This window comes from Parus major, chromosome Z (assembly GCF_001522545.3).
Source record: "Parus major isolate Abel chromosome Z, Parus_major1.1, whole genome shotgun sequence".
Classification (NCBI taxonomy): domain Eukaryota; kingdom Metazoa; phylum Chordata; class Aves; order Passeriformes; family Paridae; genus Parus; species Parus major.
This window is the reverse complement of record NC_031799.1, coordinates 26,726,668-26,747,700: the sequence shown is the minus strand read 5'-3', so window position 1 is coordinate 26,747,700 and position 21,033 is coordinate 26,726,668. Positions and strand designations below refer to the sequence as shown.

The 21,033-nt window shown below is 36.6% G+C and overlaps 1 protein-coding gene across 1 annotated transcript in view; it reads right to left on the bottom strand.

Moving 5' to 3' along the window:
• SLC1A1 (solute carrier family 1 member 1) overlaps positions 1-20,324 on the bottom strand; it is a 33,337-nt gene extending 13,013 nt beyond the window's left edge. The window contains exons 1-6 of the mRNA XM_033520639.1: positions 20,167-20,324; positions 7,308-7,400; positions 5,648-5,762; positions 3,870-3,912; positions 2,037-2,144; positions 552-736 (exon numbers count right to left, since the gene is read on the bottom strand). Coding sequence (XP_033376530.1) covers positions 552-736; positions 2,037-2,144; positions 3,870-3,912; positions 5,648-5,762; positions 7,308-7,400; positions 20,167-20,293 — 671 coding nt within the window. The 5' untranslated portion in view covers positions 20,294-20,324. The remainder of the gene's footprint in view (positions 1-551; positions 737-2,036; positions 2,145-3,869; positions 3,913-5,647; positions 5,763-7,307; positions 7,401-20,166) is intronic.
• Positions 20,325-21,033: the final 709 nt, after the last annotated feature.

Below are 21,033 nucleotides of genomic sequence, written 5' to 3'. Positions count from 1 at the left end.
TATCACATGAGTTTCTCAACTTTAAATTTGTTTTTCTTGTCTGAGAATATTATGAGAATATATTCTCACAAAACCTATTATCAGGAAGTAAGTTGTATTTTGCATACCATTTTGAATTTTCCTCTTTGCTGTGGCTTGCATATTAATTCAGATTTCTAAAGGAACTTAGATCCAAGGACACCCATCCTGTGAACATAATGTCTGCTAGGGAATAATGTTCAAGACTCAGAAGGGAGTATATATTTGGTAATACTTATCCTCAAAAGAGTCCTCAAATGACTAGAGCACTAGTTTTTTATAAACATCTAGCAAGAATATCCAAAAACATCAGGTTTCTTGGGAACTGGACTGTTTCTTTAGTATACATTAAGCGGAAGCTCTGTCTCCAGTTTCCTCAAAAGAATCAAATTCTGTAGAAAAGAAAATTTTTACCAATCTTTCTTTGAAAGTTGCTTTAAGCAAACATGAAGTCTGAGTCTGCTCCTACCTTTTCAATGACAAAATACATTTAAAGAAGCAGCTGGAAAATGCCAGTATATCCTTGGACTTACCACATAATTATCTTCACTATTCTCATTGTAGCTTCATTCAGTGCATTGAAGAAATCCATCAGCACTTGTCCTTTCTCTCCCATTTTCCCAATAACCATTCCAAAAACAAGACAAAAGACAATCAACCCCAGCGCATTGATGCCATTGGAATACATCCCCACGATTTTATATTCCTGGGTTTTGTTCTATAAATTGGAATCAAGAGAAAAAAATTCTATCTGAAAATAACAATTTTACTTTAAAGAGTTCTAAAATGAAAAATATATTTAGACTTTTTTTGAAAGACATGAAGTTCTTTCCCAGACACTCTATTGGCTTTCTGAAAGTTCCAAGTGGGCAACTTCAGGAATACACTAAACTGAACCTGAACACTTTGTATTTAAAGCCATGCAAGTGTCTTAGCAGGGAGTAAAGCACCCCTAAATTTATGTTGTCCTTCCTATAGACTTCTGACATGAGGTATGGCAAGGTCTAAGTATCCACAGTAACGCTTTCAAGATTTACTCCCCTACACTTAAGATTTACTACCCACTGGAAAACAAAACACAGATGTAGAATCTTTGTTTCTGAGCAACTCAAGGGTTTGTATCTGGATTTAAGATACATTCACCGCTGCCTAAGAACTGGGACATCAGTGTCATTGCATAATTTATAGGAGAATTGTATGCACATAATACATAAATCCTACTAAAGAGGTATTCATACACTCCGTGCAGTATGAACATATGAAGGAAAGGGTGCAATTCTTCATTACATTCCGGTTCAGGATTTAATTAATGTCTCTTCATATAGCTCATCTTCCCATGTTATTATTACTTTGAGATAAAATTTGGTAAGAGTATAATGAAATGTTTATTGATTTGGTATTGTTTGTAGTTCTGTGTTCACATTCTATTGAATTCCTTTCTCCCTCTCCTCCAGAGTAAGTCCAGACTTTATACACCATCAACACCCATAAGCTTTCCTCACCTCTAATGAAAGGCTGGTTAAATCTCTTTTTCACTTTTGTTTCTGTAATTTTTTTCAGAGTAACAAACTATTCATTAACAAATGCTTTATATTGTTTTGTTTTCCTTTAAAAAAGATTTATAATTATTTTCAACTAATTTTCTTCTTTAGTGCTTACAGTCAGTTACAGTTTGCTACTCAAACATCGCACGGTGACATACATGCAGTCTTTACACATTGAGTGCTGAATTTCTCAGAAAACTGACAATTTGTAAGCAGATAAATTGAATCAGTCTTCATCTATTAGCTTTGGACTGATCAATTACCCATGTGCTCCTTGACGTTCTTAAACCTACTGGAATTTGCAATGACCTCTAAGCATTTAGTTATTAACTTTAGTGCTCTTGCTAAAATCTATCTATGTTCAATTTCCATTCATATCTTCATCACCAACGACATGAACTAAACTAAATTTAGTCTATTATTCTTTCTTCCTACTTCACATATTATGAAGGAATAAAAAGATAAAGGTCGCACCTCTGAAGCCTTTGCTGTTGCAGATGTTGTAGTGGATTCTTCTCGAAATATAGAGCTATTTTTATCCACAGCAGTTTTAGTTTTAATTTCTTCACGTTTGGTTTTATACTGGAAAAGTTAAAAAAAAAAAGATGGAAAAACTTATTTAGAAACATGAGAAAACTGGAGAATAGACAAAGGCATAGCCTTTGCCCAGTAAAAATAAGAGATAAGTTAACCAATCTGACTAGAAGGTAGCAAATATAGACAAAGACTTTATTTCCCAATTCATGTGAGCCATCAGGGCTCTGTACCTCAGGAGCTGTAGATCAAACAAGAGATCCAAAAATAATATGCTATGAATTCTGCTCTTCAGGATCTTGGATACCCTGTGGATGTGCTGCAGTCTTGTGGGGCATGAGCTAGAGCTCCTGACAATGGCAAGAGTTTTTGCTGGAACACAGTCTGGAGAGAATTGCTGGCAGCCATGCCAGGAGAGCTCTGTAGAGCTGATGCACCTGATTCAACCAGGCCCCTGGTGACGTGGTCAGCGTAACTAATACCATTATGGGCAAACAGCCATTCTTTGTGGGCAAATGAGTTACATATTTCCTTTCCTTTCCCCTCACTGCCAGGTCTTCAAGGTCCTGTGCACCAAGCAGTCAAAGCAGAGTTACTCTTCATCTCCCTACTAGCCTCAAGACTCCTGGCACTAGGCTGACTACCCTTATTGGTCTTAAATGTTCCAGGCACCCAGCCAGACAAATGGTGTTGATGACGCAGTTATAGAATGGTGAAGAGTAACAGCAGCAAGTATACTGTCCATAAAACCAAGCAGGTACAAGTCCTAATGAGTAACTTGGACCAAATCTGCTGCTGGATAGTGAGACCTGGTGGTCAGGGATGCGTCCATCACTGCCTACTTCTTCTGAGGACTGAGTGACCAACCTGTATTCTTATTCAAGCCTAGATTATGGTTGTTATGTTGATACAGCAAACCAAGTATTAAGATTTGACCAAAAATGCAGTGGCTTCAGGTGCTTAGAAAACATAAGTTAAATGCTGCTATTATAAAACTATGCTACACCGATTCTGCTCATAGAAATCCTGTGCTCTTCTGATTGTAAGTTCTGTGCTATACTAATCATAATATTCCATTGAGAAAATAAGACTTTAATAGTAACTACAGTTTAGTGTCACCATCATTCTGTTAAGAATCTCTTAAAGAGTCTGCCTGTCCCCTCAGTATTGGCCAGCTATGATGAGAAAAACTACATGGAGAAGTTTCATAGTGAGTTGTGCACAGCAGAAATATCTGATATCAGTTTCTGGGGAAGATTAACTGGTAAGTCTAATATATAGACAGAGTTTCCTCTTTCATCTTGTAAGACTTTTTCTGAAAGATGTCTCAAATAGACTACTAGTTATCAGCCTTTTCCTTCAAAGGATTTGGTCTGGCAATGGACATTAGATGTGAGACCGTGAGACACTTCAGGGTGAGGGCTAACAGACTTCACCAGATAGAAGGACCTTAAGAACAAGGAAACTGATCCTCATAAGATGGTTCTTCTAACTCTTGTTGTCCCAAAAGGAAAAAATCTTGTCTCACACACTGCTTGGTTTCTGCATCCAGCTCTTAAACAGTGTCTTTCTGGGACTTAATAGCTGATTGCAGTGTTTGTCATAATGGAAATAGAACCAAGATGCCTTAAACTCCCACCTTTTTATAGTAGATGAAGATATTCCTCGACTTCCCAGAAATAAATCTAGCCAGACAACTTTTTTGTGACGTAAGAAAATAACTTGTGGCTAACAGTGAAAACTACAGAAGTAAAGAAGAACATTCAAACTTACCTGTTGGAAACAGGCCTGAACAAGGTTCTCTGGAAACATATTCCTGTTAACAAGCATAGAAGCATTTCAATACTACAGCATACTAAGGAAAAGTTGTTTGATATAAACAAAATGATAAAATTTGATGCTTAAGAACAGATCATGACGTGTTTCTTTTAGCAGAAAGTAGTGTATTTAGCATCAGCGGATATAGATATATAGATATATTATGTTTTCCAAAGAAATTATGGGTTTAAGAGTCACAGTGTTTTCTACTTGCACTTGCTGAACTTTTAGGCTTATTTTTTAGTATTTGACATTTCTATTGGTAAGCTACTAAACCCAGTGCATGTTTTCCCTACTACATTATCTCCTTGACTTGCATAAGGAATATAGGACACACCATCTTTATGAGATATATCAAATATAGGCAGAGGAGAAAAATAAAAAAAGTCTCTTAAAAAGGTTGTGCTGTTAGAATAAGATATTTGATGTGCTCTATTCTAGTTTTGAATTCAGAAATTAATCTTAGTTAATGGTAAATTCTCTTGTGTTATTCTGGTGTCAAGGACCATTTTCACACACCGAAAAATTAGGAGATTTAGTACAATGTGGACTCCTAAATGCCAATTTCAGATTCAAACGATTACAAAAAGAAAGCATTAATTAGGTATTTGGTAAATATTCAATCCATTGCAGAAAAATACATTTTATATATGGAAGCAGAAGTTTTTTATCTCCCCCACAGATCTTTCACAAACTCCTGCCTTTAGTTTTCAAGTTTTTAAAGTAGAATCTATTCAAAAGCAAAATCAGTTTGTCTAAGTGTGGGGTTTTCCTTCATATTTAAAATACTGCCTGGATTTGAATCCTAAATCCATTATTTTTATTAATATTTTTTAATATAAACATGTAGGAAAATTAATTCTGATTTCTTTAAAAGAGAATTTCAGATCTTTTAACTGCTAATTTACAGTCTTAAATTTATTTTCAAGAAGTTGAGCTATAATCTATAGCAAACCCCCAAACTACTAGATATGTGGCAGTTGATTCTTTCATGGCAGATTAAGTAAAAATTCTACAAAAGCAAAATGGTGGGTAGGAACAGTGACCCAGAATAGAGACTAAATACACCAGAAGAAAACAATCATCAACAGAAATATTTTTGAAGGTACTACCCAGCCTCTATTGGAAACACAGCTTTTTTGGCATTATTTTTCTTCAAATTCCTTAAACAGAGTAGCTCTGAAAACCTGCACATGTATTCTGCAGACTCTTGTAGAGTTTTCCTTCTTTCTAAACACTTTAAAGCATTTATCATTATCCATGATGCTAATGGGGAAAAACACATTGTAAGGTTGTATTAGATACTGGTGATGCAGCAAACTCTTGACCATGGAACCCCTGCAGCCTTGGGGAGGGGAACCACAGCTCTGCAATTCAGCTGGTTGTTTATGCTGGATGACACAGAAGCTGCCAGTCATTAATCCACCATTAATCTACCAATCCTTTATAGATCTTGGCCTCATAATAGATAAATCTTGCATGTCAGTTTCTGTGAAGGAGGGATTTTCTGTCACTGTTTTATTAGCCAAAGTTTATGGTGTAGAGAGAATTTTTTTAAACAAACTGCTTTAAGTGTATTTTAAAATGTCTAATTTGTTGAAATACAAGTTATTCTCCCTATATCTATCCAAACATTATCAGAAGGCATTTTATTGTATTACACATCACAACTTTATTAGTGTTTGTTTGGACTTCTGCAAAGGGGATATGGAAATTACAAATGAAAATCTCACCTGAGCAGATCCAGCATGGCATCAACAGTATTGACTTCTGGAGTACTGCCCACTCTGTGAATCTCACTTGCTCTTTGAGTCACTCCAGGTTTAATGGTCACAACAAGGACAATCCCTGCAGAAGGAGAAACAGAGAGCTCACAGTGCAAGCAGAGAGAGGCATTGTGCATTCTTCCTCAGTATATCCTGTATAGCCAAACTCTTTGTGAGCTCAACTCAATAAACACTTTCCCTGCTTCTGCTGGTATGTGCAGAAAAGAAAAGTCTGCTTCCATATATATAAGAAAAGTCTGCATGTGGTGTCCTTAAATGTGTGGGTCCCCTAGCACAGGAGCTACTTGCTGGCTTGCACCTAGACTTCATCACTTTAGCTTTGTTTTTGTACTACATCACTACGGCTGACCAAGAGGGTAAATTACTTCAACTGGGCTTCAGATGAATGTGCTGCAATTTTCGCAGAGTGAATATATTGAATTGCTATTTACCTTTTCCTTTATGCAGCTCTGCTTGTTACGAGCTTTCAGATATGAATACAAGTGTGCACTGTCCTGTGACCCCAAAGTCACAGGGTGTTTTATTAAAGTTAGGTAGCAATAAAGTTATGTAAGAGAAGGGCTTCAGACAAGCAAGAAATATAAAACTGTAGGTTAAGAAATACTAGATGTGACCCTGTAAATACTGAAATTAATGACAAACTTTTCATTTACTTTAGTGGCTTCATTTTAAGCTTTTTTTTTTTTTAATGCCTTATAGAAGAAAGCAAAAGCAAATAAAACTACTAAATTTCAGTGAAGGGAGAAAGAGGCATTTCTTCAACCATGCAAGGACAAGTCTTTCTAATGAATAAAAGCAGTACTGCATTTGCATAGCTCTGCATTCTGAAACAAGTAATATCATAACATTAGGATAGCAAGGACCTTGGGAGATTTTCTGGTTTTACACCTCACCCAGAGTTGGGACAATTTCAAAGTTTGATACATACTAATGTTAGTCTTTAATAATATTGCTTCTTATATATTCACAGAAATTTCCCAGACATATGAGATAGATTGTTTTATTTTGTTTCTTATTTTAAGAAGGCTGGCTGAGGATGTTTCTTTAAGCAAATATGGAACATGTCGATGTTGCTTGTCAGGAATGAACTTCTTCTAACAGATGTGAATTTCACAGATGTAGGATTGGAGCCTGGCAGTGACAGAGGGGGAAAAATCCTTTAAAGGAAAGAAACAAGATGACAAGGGAACCAGTATTTTCTGTCATTCTTTCAGGTGTGACACACTACATATTTTCTACTCTGAGAATCAGGAACAAGCTATCAGTTTTGCTGTTGAGGAAATTCACTTTGTTTTTAAAGTTGGCCTTTGACATTCATTCAGCTTTCTCACTGCTGGTCAGTTTTTACTTCAGCAGACAGCTCCTAATCTTCCCTGAACTGAAATATACGGCAAAATTGCCTGTGGCTTCACACTGGATATGAACACAGCCCAACCATGGCCAGCAGGACTGACTTCTCTCTGTATCTGACTATAGGTAATGTCGTCTGGTATGATTCCCCATCTTGTCTCCTAATCCTGTCTTGGGCTATTAGTAATGTCACAGTGGAGTACATTTATAATTATCCAATGCTGATGATTTAAAAAGTTGCAGAATGACAGTGTACCTAGTATTACAGCAATGACTGTAGTGCAGAGATAATATACAACTGCTCGCAAACCAATCTTCCCAGAAATGCTGGAATCCAAAGCAGCAACACCTGCAAAAAACAGCCACAGAAACAAAACAATAAAAACCAGGCTTATAAGAATGTTGTCATTTTTGTAGAGGGAAATAATTATTGCATCTAATTTATATACAGGAATTTTTTCCTTATTCATGATTTTCTTCATGAGTTTCTCAATACTTAACTGACATTTGCACTTCTGAAAAGTATCTGTAGCTGACCTACATACTTGCTTCTGTTCCTTTGCAAAAAACTGTTTTACCTCTTTTTTTTCTCCCCCCCTTTTTTTTAGGACAAACACAATTGAGCTTTCTTGACTCCCTGATGCTTGTGATGAATTAGACTTAGTTAGTTTATAAGAGTATGTCACAATTTATTTCCTCATTCACTTAACTAATAGCTTCACTTTTTCCAGATCTGTAATATTTTGGCTTTAAAGTTAAAAGCCACGTGAAGGGAGTTGCTCAGGTCTGTTACCCCAAGTTGCTCAAAGGCACATCAGACAGCTAAAGGATCATTTCTGGTCAGTTTGTCTTCAATAACAGGTTTACTGTTTTAAAATTTTTGACTAGAGCTTTTTCTGAAGTTTTTCTGAAGTGGCTCACACTTGTCCAACCTGTATATGTCATTGTCAAGAACAGAGAGTAGATTTACTAATGAAGGTAGGGAAAGTGCTGAGACAGGTATTATACTGGGGTCAATTCATCTTCTGGCAACAATATTAGATGAAACTTCTTGTGAAGTATTTCTTAATTGTTTAAAAGATTTATAAAAGTTGTATGTGTAAAATCAATAACCAGGGAAAAATGAGCATTGTGACTCCAAAACTTGTCTGTTAATAACAACATTAGTTAATAATTCACTGCTCTCTCTTTATTATACATTTATGATCCATTTATATTTGTATGTTTGTTGAGTCAATTTATCAAAGACTGGCTAGATTCCTTTTTTATACAAAAACAAAACCACCAGGAGGATATTTAGCCTCAGAGAAGTGTGATTTTGTAGGGAAAAAGTAGTTTCAAAAGTGAAGGGAAAAAAATCATGAGGCCTGAAATACATGTAACTAACTGATCTTTGAGCTCAAAAAGGATCTTAGCAAGCACAGTTTAACCATGTGTTGATGTCTCTTCCAGAAGGTATATTAACAGCACTGACAACTTGTGCCTAGAATACTCATATAATGTCTTACTAGTTCTGTTAATTGTTACTCAAAATGCAAACAATACTAAGGGGGGAGAATGAAGGTTACTTTACTTCATAATCTGATTATCTTGGGGTCTTCCATGGGATAATGTATCATCAGACTGAGTACAGAAGAGCTACATATATATACAGAAATCATAACGCAAAGATTCTCTCACTTGTAGAGCAAATAAGGATAATTAATGAATTATTCATATGGTAAAGGAATACAGATTAATGCAGAGCAAAAACAATGCCACAGGTATTACATGAAGCTGTCAGCAGTAAGGATATAGTTTGAGGCACAAATAACAGAATGAATACAGAATCTGGGCCATGATTTCTACTTCTCCCTTGGGAACTTGGGGGGAAAAAAGGCAGAGAAGAGGATTTTCGCATTGCTGTGAGCTCTGTGGAAATCTTGTGGAAATCATGGTAGCAAGAACCCCTGAGAGTGGATAGTTTTGGGAGGACTTGGTTAAAACTGGAAGATCTGGGGAGGAGGAGGGAATAGTTTAGACCAAAGTGGCCTTGCAGCTGGGAATATTAAAAATGTGAGTGTGGGAAAACTCTATTTATTATGCCTAGTGTGGTTCATCCTGTGCCTGTTTTGAGAAGCGGAATTCCTGTGGAGATATTAACACACTCTCACAGACATGCAGGAAGCCTTCTGTTGCATGGAGGCAGGCTGCAAACACCTCCCCCACGCTGGCTGCTAGGAGCTTCTGTCTCCATGTGTCGCTGCCACCTGGCATTGTTGGTGAGGTAAATCAGTAGTAAAAAAGAGTGGTAAATCTACTCTTTGCATTTCAGCTGTCGCTTGGCAGTTCCCTTGGTTACCTGATTGTGTCAATTCACACTGATAATAATAAATAATGCTTTCTGTGGACAGGTCTGTTTTCAAAGTCAATGTTGAAACTCCTGCACCTGATAAATTAACTTGGAAGAATTCACATAATTTTTTTAAAAGAGAGCAAACAGGTATTGCCAACATTCTGTATCTTTTAATGGAAAGTTTGTAAAACCTGGAAATAATATTATTTTATTCTAAAACTTGTGCCTTCATACGTTTGGGATTTTTTTGGCTTACAATCTTGTTGACTTAGTCAAGAGCCTAATAATCAAGCAAGGTCATTTCCCTGGAGTAGTCAGTTAAAAAGATCTTACAGTTAATATGAAAGGAGATTCCTGTGACAGGCATTCTGGCTCCAAATGAAATCCCTTTGCAAACTGGTATGCTCAGTAGAGTTTTACAGGTGAAATAGTGGGTAAACTTTGCCCCTGCCTTTTTAAACTGGATAATGATCCTGTTACTGAGCAAGCTGTTTTAGGATCCAGCCTGTCCTTCCATTGTCATGTTGGTGCTGCTTTGCTGGTAACCATAAAACCACACAAATCATTCAGACAGGCATGGCTGAATAAGTACAAGTATGGTCTGAGGATGGTATGTGTGGGGTTTGCATTTTTTTGAAAGCCGCTGTACACTTAAACCTGCATTCAGAATGATGCTTCCATTTAGAGACTGAAATAGCATTCACTACAAGTGCCACAGACACAGGTTTGCACTGGGTGATGTATACTGCTAAGCTTTTTTTTTTTTCATGTTAGCTTGTAACACACAAGAAAATATGATATATAATAATAGACCTCTGTCCAGATATGCCCTACTGTCATGATTGAGTAATTGATAACATAATTGATAGCTACTAGCCTTCTTCTCAAGATAACTGAAAATTAAGATTCCCTTTGTAGATACATTGTCGCTTTACAGTTTCTTTGGGCATAACTGAAAGAGTTAATAGAAGACATGTTGAACAAAGCACTAACACAACTACTAACTACAAAGTTAGTAGCACTAAACTACTACACAACACAGATTTCAGTTCAGAAGAAAACTAATTTCTCAAACTAAGATGGCACATACAGTGCTCCAAAAGGAAAGCCTGCATTTCCAAATTGTCACTCAAAAGTGTCATTCAAAATTAGATCACAATAGCAGTATAATTAGGTTTGGTTATCTACTTTGGATCACCACTAAACTTTTACAACAAATTTATCTATTCTTTCTTCCCTCAACCTATCCCCAAGTTTAAATCTGTTTGAACAGATAAACTAGTAATATAATTTACTGTATAGAGTTTGAACAGGAATGATGGATTCTCCTCCATCCCTGGGCATTTCAAAACTTCCGTATTTCTGATCAGCCCCTTAAAATTTTCCTATAAAATATTTCCTAATTCAGCTGTATCCACTAAAGCATAAAATGCAATTCTGTGGCTATGATACAGAAAGGCTTAAGTGAGATCATCACAAAAGACATCAAGTGATGTTAAAATCTGTTAATCTAGCTACCTCTCTGCCCATATGATTTTAGCAGAATAGAGTTAATGTTTTAATTACTGAAATTTTGGAATCAATTGTCTAGTCTTCTACAATTCACTTTTCCATGTTTTCTATGTTACAGTCTCCAGCTTGAAGATCTTAGTACTCTTCTCTTTTTTTTTTGCCCACTTTTCTCTGTTTTGCATCACACACACTTGCAAAAGAATAAAACCCAAAACAATCAGTGAAATCAAGTCTCTCCCTTCTACTCTTTCTTGTACAAAGACCTCAAAACTCTACCAAAGTGAAATGCTACACTGCAGCATTTGTTTTTATTGTACATATTTAAAACTATTTCCCTAAAATACTACAGGATAAAGCTACCTAAGGGAATAGTCTGATTTAAACAAAACTAAGCTTAAATATGAAACATGGTGTTCCAGAATTTTTTTACCTCATAATAACATATTTTATCTTCAGTAGCCACTGAAGATAAAATATGTTTCTTTTAGTGGCCTGTAAAATGTGTATGTACAAATGGCCAAATGGCTTTGGCTTGCGGTATGGCAGTGTAATTCCAGAGTTGTTCACTATGCTCTTGTGAGATCAGTGCTGTGAGATCTGGGAGTGAAAAGGGTTCTGTGAAGGACTGGAAAGAATCACAGGGATCTTCTGACTTCCAGGACTTACCATCTTAGTTCCCTAGGGGATAGCACCTACATCCTTAGAATTTGTCATACCATTCTACAGATTGGAATGCATGCAACTGTGCACTCAGATTTATGTTTCCAGGTGCTCTTTTTCAGTACATTATGAGAGCTTTAATCTACAACTTGGTGCAGTGGTTTACTCTGTTCAACAGCATACCTAGATCATACCAACAATCATACCTAGATCCCATGGCATTTTTTATTGCTGCCCTACAAATTTCAGTGTCATCATCAAGTTGATCTTTTGCAGTACTTCTTAGCTGCTCTCAAACTTCTGAAGATTGGTGGAAGCTGACAGGATCATCACTTTATTTGCATGACACACTGATCATTATGTATAATCCATAAAAGTCCAGGCTGTTTAACTCCTTTTGCAACACAGCTACACTTGAGGATCAAGATGTGAGTTTTCTTGATGTCACTAGCCAGCTCCTAGCACTGACAGTTGTTCTCCTGAAGTGACCCAAGGCCTGAAGGAAGAGCCTGGCTCAAGGTCCTTCCAAGTTCTTACTACTGCCAGCCACATGGTATATTTCCCTATTAGTTTTAGAAGCTAATTAAATTCTGATGAAAAACAATTCAAGTATGGTGCACATCAACTGTACACAATTCTCTCAGGGTTCTTATACCTAATTCTCTATCCAATTCCTATTTGTAACAAAAGTATAACAGAAATTCCTGAAGAATAGAAGTCTATGGCTTTTACACCTCAGCTATGACAATGATGCTGATTCAAAGGCAAAACACAGTACTGAAATTGCTCCAAACTGCCAGCTGCCTTATTGGTTTGAGGAATTTCTGTGTTTGCTAGATAAATTAATTTGCTAGACAAAATAATTCTCAACTTCTCCCAGGTGTTCACACTTTATTTCTTCATGTTCATTTTGGATCTTCTGGCTGCAATAGGCAGTCACTACATCATAAAAATTATATGATTGGTGAATATCTAGGAGAGCAAAAATTTTTTACAGAATGTTGCATAAGACATACAAAAATAGAAAATCATACATGACTCTTAAAATGAACACAGAGAATTTCAGTAGGCAATCCTTCTAAGGGGACCACAATGTCTTACATTAAAGAAGCAATGCTATTTTATTGCTGGAGTGAACTATGTTTTGTGTTGTTTCAAAAAGGCAGTATTAATTCTTTTAAAAATACTAGAGAAAAAAACCTCAAAACAGTGCTGAAACTCTGCCTTTGATACATGGCCACCTGAAATACATGAAGTTTTTTGGCTTTAAAAGATGGAGCTGGGATTGTTTCTAATTTAAGACATGAGCAGTATCAAAACTTCAGCTGCATCTGACTGTGGTATGATCTGTCTGTTCCAAAGTGATTTTGAAATGTCATTTACCTAGTACTGAGAGTTCTCATTTAATGCACTGGTCATCACAGAGCTTGTGGTCAGGCCATAAAAACAATCTTTCTTACATACATTTGAAAGTTTTGAATTAGTTGCCATATTTTTCTTCTACTTTGCAGTGGGAAACACTACCAATACTAAAATAGTATTTGGCCTGTACCTTCAGAAGACATAATTTTTATCTGAGCAGTGAACAGCAAACTCTAGCTCCAGTGTTGGGCAAGCCTGCACAAGCAGTGTGTAGCAAGCTTATTGCTTATTTTCTTATTCCTCTATGTATCTAAGAGAATCCAAATTTGCATTCTTGTTCCATAAGCTATACCAACTCTAATTAGCTGCTGCTAGGAAAGGAAGGCATCTCACACATGTAAGACTAGATTTCATCATATTGCCATGGTAAATGTTGTCATTATTTAGTAGTTGGTTTATAGCCACAAACAAAAAACTTTCCTTTTCACTCCAGAGAAATTTCTGCTGTCCTATAAGCTTGGGACAGTTCAAACATGAAGTCAGAAGAATGCTTTTCTCAGGGCTTCTGAAAAGAAATTATTCCAAAGCCAGCTGTCCCCTGTTCTTCTGTTCTTGGCACAGTATTTCCTTTTGTCCTTCGCCTATGCTGACTTTTTGAAGGGAAAATCCTTCTGTATACAATTCAGAAAAAAATGAGGGAATCACTATGGTGTATTCAGAGCCTGAATGAAGACGTTTTTGAGTCATCTATGATTTTTCCCTCTTCCCATTTCAGACTCTTGAGTCCTTTTTCTCACATTTTGCCCTTTTATTTGCATGATTTTGTAGTACAAGTTTGCCCTGTCACTAATCTCCTGAAAGGTCATTTCCTTCATATTCTCCTTGAAATTTCAGTTTCCAAACTAGGTTCAACAGCAATTTCTGTTGCTTCTTCTAAAAGCCGAATGGTGAATCTTTTGCTTTTTTTTTTTTTTTTTTTCCGGATGCTCTGTGGATCTCTCTGGAAAATGCCACATTCTTTGTGTATGAACAAGACTATCTGGACTGAATAAGTAATTCACAACTGTCTACTGAAATACCACCCACATGCAGGACTTCAAACAGCATGATGTTATGTACAAATCCACTGCTCATCTGAGATAAAGGACTCAGATTACTATTGCCTGTAGATCATTCTCAAACATCTTTCACTTGATACACATCTCATAATTTTATTTTTTCCTCATGTTTACTGTGTCATGGGGCTTGGAAGGATCTTTTGCAACTAGTCTTTGCCCAGCTAACTGAATGACCGCTTTAGCTAAGTTTCATAAGGAGACAGCTCCAAGTCAGATGTTGGCTGAGAAGATCAGGTAATGGAAAATGGAAGCCCTAAACACATGCTGATATGCAGGAGATCTTTCATGATCTACTCTCTTTAGTGTTTTTACTAGGAGTCTTCTGTTCCTATTCTGTCAGTTCTTCTATAACAGCAGCTATTCTGACTTTCCAAATGTCATTGTTACTTACTGTAAAGGAAAGGATTTCTGTGGCAGATTGTAGCAATTACCTTTTCAACACACTTGATAGAAATTTCATTAATTACTCTTTGGAAAAAATGATTGTTATTCCACTAGTATGTTGTGTAAATGCAACAGAAGAATGTCTTACAAATGAAATGAAAAAAACTAGCACATGGGGGGCAATGTGAAGGAAAGAGTGGGAAAGAAAGATAGATGCATGCAGATAATACCTAAGCATCTGTAGATGCTATTTAAATATCACCAAAAAATTTAAGTCAGAAAATTCTCAGTTTCTAATTACATGATCTACGAGACTTGGATTACCACGTCAAATATTAGTCTCTTAACTTTGGAGAGGCATTGAAAAGAGATTATTTGAAAAAAACCCCAATAAACAGATTAAAATTTGGAATGCAACAATAGTTACAACAGTCCAAATACTGAGAGATGTCTTGGAATCATTTAGGATGGGGTTGAAAAAGTAGTTGTAATGAAACTTTCTGAATGCCAGATAGGGTGGAATGGGAGATAAACAGTTTATAGCAATTAAAGGGTTAAAATTATTATAAAACAGAGGGAATTTCAGATAGGATTTAAAGAAAAATTTCTAACCCTGGATATCAGTTTGCTAAGGGATTGTTGTGCTGTCTTCTTGGCAGTTGGCACAATCATTGTGTTATGATCTTTCCCTACAGAGCTCATTGGAGACATGCAGAGAAAGAGGGTATTAGTACTGCCTTCAATTCATCACTTCAAGGAACATTTTAATTTTTTCTCTAGAAAGCTCTTATAGGTTATATAATCTGAAGTAAATGCCTTTTCAGGAGAGATGATGTTCCTTGGTTGGAATATAAGAAAAACTTAAAAGGAAGGAAGATGACATATCTATCTGCCAAGATGGACAGGCTAACAAGATTCATTACAGAAATCAGATTCAGTTCAAGGATGTAGCAGAAATATAGCCCTGCACTGTTGCTGGAGATACATGTATGAAGTGTATACTGAAAACCTGTAGTACTGAAAGTACTTGAATTCCTTCAAAATTATTGGTGGCAAAATGTATAGGTGGATAAGGTTTAACTTCCAAGCTATTAAAAAAAACCCTTTAACAAGACACCGGATTTTTAATCAATTGTGATATCTACTCACAGGGACATGGAGTGAAAAAAGTGAATAAAATCTGGTTTGTGTAGTGGAACGGTGGTTTATGCCCCGAGCTACACAAGAGAACAGCAGAAGACACCAACTGACTTTAGACCCAGCCACAGTGGTGCCACCAGCAGTGCCTACAATGACATGGCTAGGACAGGAGGCAGTGACAGCTGGTGCCACAAAGTGGTCGTTGTGTTGGAGCTCTTTGCCCTTGAGAGCTGGTGGTAATCATGCTCCGTAAACCCAAGTTCACTTCAAATTTTATTACTATAATTTAAAACCTTAAATAATGTAAGGGCTGTCTCGGTTGCATAAGGTCAACTGATATTGATGGGAAAGGAGTAGATGACTATGATAGAAGTAATCTGAAGAAGACAGGCACAAAGTCTTGTCCACTAATAACCCATGACTCTCTCATCCTGTCTGACCCAATGATCGCACATGGACAGCAGGGACAGAACTTCCAGCATCCCTCTGTACAACTGAGGGCAGAACTCGTTAACAGTAATGTAATGTTTTCTGACCTTCACACAATTAAAGATACATAGAGAAGAGGTGAATCTCCTGTCTGAGCCCAGATAATTAATTTACTAATACTATATAATGGATCTGATTTTCTTGGAAGTTCTTTTGGATTAAGAAACTGCAAAGCAAACAAAGAACATGCAGGTACTTCAGAAGATAGTTCCTGAGTACATTAAGCTAGACCAGTAATTTCCCAAGGACTGTGCTGGTGATGCACAGGGCCTGTTAAGGATGCCTCAGTAATGGTGAATCTCCCAATAGCTGCACTTCTTGGACTTGTAGAAATGGAAACTGCTGAGGCAGCTGCTATCCCAGGAATTATGATACCAGAGAAAAATGGATCTGGATGCCCTGCATTGTATTTGTCCTCCTGCCATTTCCTTATCTATACTCCTTTACAGTACTGTGAATATATGTACATACAATGTATATGTGAAATGGAACTATCTGGTCTATTCCAGGGCATCACCACAGTCTTAGTGTATTCTAACTTAAATTACAAATAGAGTGGGCAAAATAAGTAAGTAAGTGGTTGTTTAAAATCTGAACTGTTCTGATTTTCAAAAACAAACATGATAAGAACAATCTGATTAATTTTTCTTTTCTCATTGCATTCTAGCTTTTTTGTATCCCATTTCATATATTTTGTTTTCATTCTCCAAATCCTTTGCCGATGTGTTAAAACAAACTATCATCCCTCCAGACACAGATCCAACACAGATCCAAGGTAGGAAACTCACATTTTAATTTTGAACAACTGAGAAGGACAAATAACCTAGTCAACATATCCATGCATCAGTCACAATGTAACATACTCTTTACTCAGGGAAAATAGCAGACTCTGCAAAGGGGAAGTCACATGGCCTTGGAAATTCACTGGGGTATTTTTCTCTCTTCAGCAGTTTTCCAAATAAGTCAGATTTGAATCATTACCTTTGTACTATTAGTAGCAAGTGCAAGTAAGAGTATCTATTTGGCATTGGGAAAACTGGAATGGGGATGATACTTCAGACTGCAGAGGACCAATGCAGGCCCTGGAGTAAAGCAAGAACTTATTTCTATAGTCATCGAAGCTTGATAGTTTTGCCAGACCTTCTGCTCAGGAGACATTGTATTTATAGCTCACATAAAGCTGCCCTGACAGAGGTAATTGATACTGTCTTTTTTTCCATTGTTCCTGAAGTATGCCATGTGTATTGCAAATGCTTCATCAATTGCTTTAAGAAGTTTTGGTGTTCCCCATAGCTGAGCCTGCACAAATTCACAATGCAGGAAACTCCTATGCATCTGTTCTAGTCTCTTTGAAGTTGTCTGCAAAGGCTGAAAGTGCAGGGAAGGTCAGAAACAAGAAAAAGCTTTATTAATATTTTGTCAGGGAGGAAAGACAGGAAATGAGGGGGAGGTTATTGCAGAACTTGAAACAGATGTTGAATGGCTGATACAATCATGTCATTAATATTGAGATCTGAGACATAGACCTGCTGTGCTAGGTATAACATCTTTTAACACAAAGCTAAAATTTCTAGCATTAATGGGTAACTCTGGAAACAGCATCAAAGAAAGGTCATTTATCACATATTTGATGTGAATTTTTTTAAGAATAGATTCTAGCCCTGAAGAAGAAAGACTTCCATATCAAGATCCATGGCGTACAGTTTGAAAATCAATTTGGCAGGCAGCATGATACAACCCCATCTGAGAAGGACTGACTGAAGAGAGATGGGACACAGACCCATGGTACTCTTACAGTAGCTGGATGTCTCAGGATGTTGCGTTAAGATCCAAATCTCCTGACACTAGCTACTATCAATGAACTTGGGTGCAGGAAATAAGGCCAGACATTTTATGTGGAGTGGTAAGCTTCAGATATGTTAAGTTTCCTCAGCTTGTACCCAAGTACAAGTGAACAACTGTTCAGGAAACTTGGCAGTTGTCTCCAACCTAAGTTCTGCTGTGATCCTGACAGAAAACAGATTTGCAAGTATTTCCTGCCGCTACACACTTGTGTGAATCTCACTTCATGAAAAAGAAAGCTAAAAGTGATTAAAGGGGACTAATTTGCTCAGTATGCACCAGTGATGAAATACACTTCACAACTCCAGGGTATTTTCATTCTCAGAATGAAATTAGAGTTGTAAATTTCCAAGACTTTTAAAGATATTTTATATGTTTTAAGTATTCCCAAAATGATTAGATTTAAGTCTCAAAAATTTCCATGAAGCATATAAGAGATTCCTTTCACTTCTTTCTCTCTACAGGGCACCTAAAAATAATATATTTTTTGTGTGTGTCTAATATTTCTTCTTCTAGAGCAATACTTCAAAAAAGGTGGATTGGGGTATGGAGTATTATACTCAGTAGAGCTGTAGTTCTGATGTCATAGCAATGATCTTGAATAACACTCCAGGCTTTTGATTTAAATTTTCAATTTTCCCATGTCAGTAGAGCAGGAGACAGATAATACAAATAATTTCTTGACATGAATAATGCATTAGCATGCTATCAACTAATTTGACGTATAGAAATCTTATGGGTAGACTAAAGAGCTCTATATTTTGAATTGAATTATCAGGAGTCGACTTTTGGATCAGAATAAGTTTACATCTGAATCCATTAAAATCATTTTGAGGAGAACAATTAAAATTTGGCTCTGAGGCAGAGTACTACTCAGATTATCCCCTCTCCAAAGCAAGGTCCTACTAATCAAAATTTTCAAAACAAATACATGCTTAGTGCTTATGTAAGTTTTCTACCAGCCTACAGTTATGCTTCCAGGCAGGTTAGTGGAAAAATTCCACAAACTGCAACTTGTACACTAAATAAGTATGTAAACAATGCTTTTCCTTTCTTAAACTCAGAAGAGCTGGGTTTGTGAATGAAAGCCACATTCTAAAAAGCCCTCTATTTGACCAGAGGGAGAATTTTGCCTTTTGAAACTGAAAATAGAGGTAAGGATTCTGCTCCAATTAGAGCTCCAATGAGAAGAAAGAAGCACGTTCCTGATTTAATTGAGGAAATCACTGAGAGTTTTTTTCACTAAGATGGCATTTATTCCAACAAATTGAAGTTACTAATACTTTAAGGTTTGCAGAAAATCCTGAAAATCTCAGGGAGTGATTCCAACCACCACTCCTTTGCTGTGGCTTGATTTACATCATTATGCACAAATGGACTGGGATCTGGTCATGGGACATGCATTTGTGCACAGCTCTACATCTCTAAAGGATAAGCTGATTCTTTTCAGGATGTGACATTACCTTTTAAGACATTATAATCCTAAAAAAGAAAACCACAGACTGCATTTTCAAAAATATCTTGGTGACACATTTTATATCACAGAATCATAGAATGGTTTGGATTGGAAGGGACCTTAAAGATCCTCTAGGTCCAACTGCCAAGGGCAGGGACACCTTTCACTAGACAGGTTGCTCAGATCTCCATCCAACATGACTTCGGACATTTCTGGGGATGGGGCAAACACAACTTCATGGGTTAACCTGCTGCAGTGCCTCACAAAACTCACAGTAAATTTCTTTTCACTATGTAATCAAAACCTACTTGTTTTCAGTTTAAAGTCATCACCCCTTGTGTAAGCACTTGATGCCCATGTAAAAATACCCCCTCCAGCTCTCTTGTAGGCCACTTCGAGTGCTGGAAAGCTGGAACAAGGTCTCTCTGTAACCTTGCTTGTAAAATGGCTTCATGAGACTACTTATAACAGTTAACTCTCTGTCTCAGAATATGGAGTTGCAACTTTGGGCTTCCAATTTGCAATTTAACAGCTTAACCCACTTCTGAAAACAGGGAGAGAGAGAGAGAGAGATACAAGAACCTATAGATTTGCAAAGTCATTAGCTCACAGACCTATATAATATCATAGATAATAGTACCAATCCTTCCAAATCCTTTCTCATTCTCATTATATAAAGAAATAAATAAATCTAAAAATATGAAATCTGTATTTCTCAGTATAAAGTTCCATCAAGTTTTAAGGGGTTATTTCATTTAGAATGAAATCTAACCCACAATGATAATTCCATAAGCTAACAGTACATTTTCAGTCATACCTGTGATCATACTTGATATGATTAATGGCAGAATGATGAGTTTGAGCATTCTCATCAGCAGTTCCCCGGGAAATGCAAAGTAGAACTTATCCAAGTTAGACAGTTTGCCATATTCCCGTACAAGCATGCCAAATCCAATACCTAAAAGGGACAAAATATGTTACACAAATTAGATGTAATTTATAGTAGAGACATGTGAAACAAGGAAAAAAATAGTAGTAGAACAAAAAGAGCACACAATAAACATATTCAAACAGCTATGGTAGAACTTCTAAAGCAAATCAGGTAAGAGATATTTCCTTTTCTGATGATAAGCAAAGTAAGGACACATAATTCTGGAGTTGTAGGATATCTTTAGGTATGTTTTGGGAAAAATCTGATTAGTTGCTCTGATTTGCTCTCTGATCAGTCCAGTACTGACCTTTTATCCACCTCCACTAGTTCTAGAAGACACATAAGTGTCATAAAAATATTCAATAGACTATATAAACACTACCAAATGCTAAAGAGAGACATAAATACTTCAGATTATTTTTACTGGTGAAAATACGCCTACCGAGAAGCAACGCTTTCAGTAATTGCTGCTCTACATGATTAGGAAAGAGCATGACTGTAATCACTAAATTAATTTAATAACTTTCAGGAAACAGATCAACAAAAATACACTCTGCTCATTTCACACTCATTTCACAACACAACCAGCCTACAAATACCAGACTATAAATTCAACCAGTGATTGCGCCATGGCACAAGGCACCTTTATACATCCTCTTATCTTTGGATTACATGAATTACCTCACTCCTGAGACAAATCATGGATAAGAAAAGATATCAAAAGAAAAAAAATCATATGCCAAAAGACAAAAT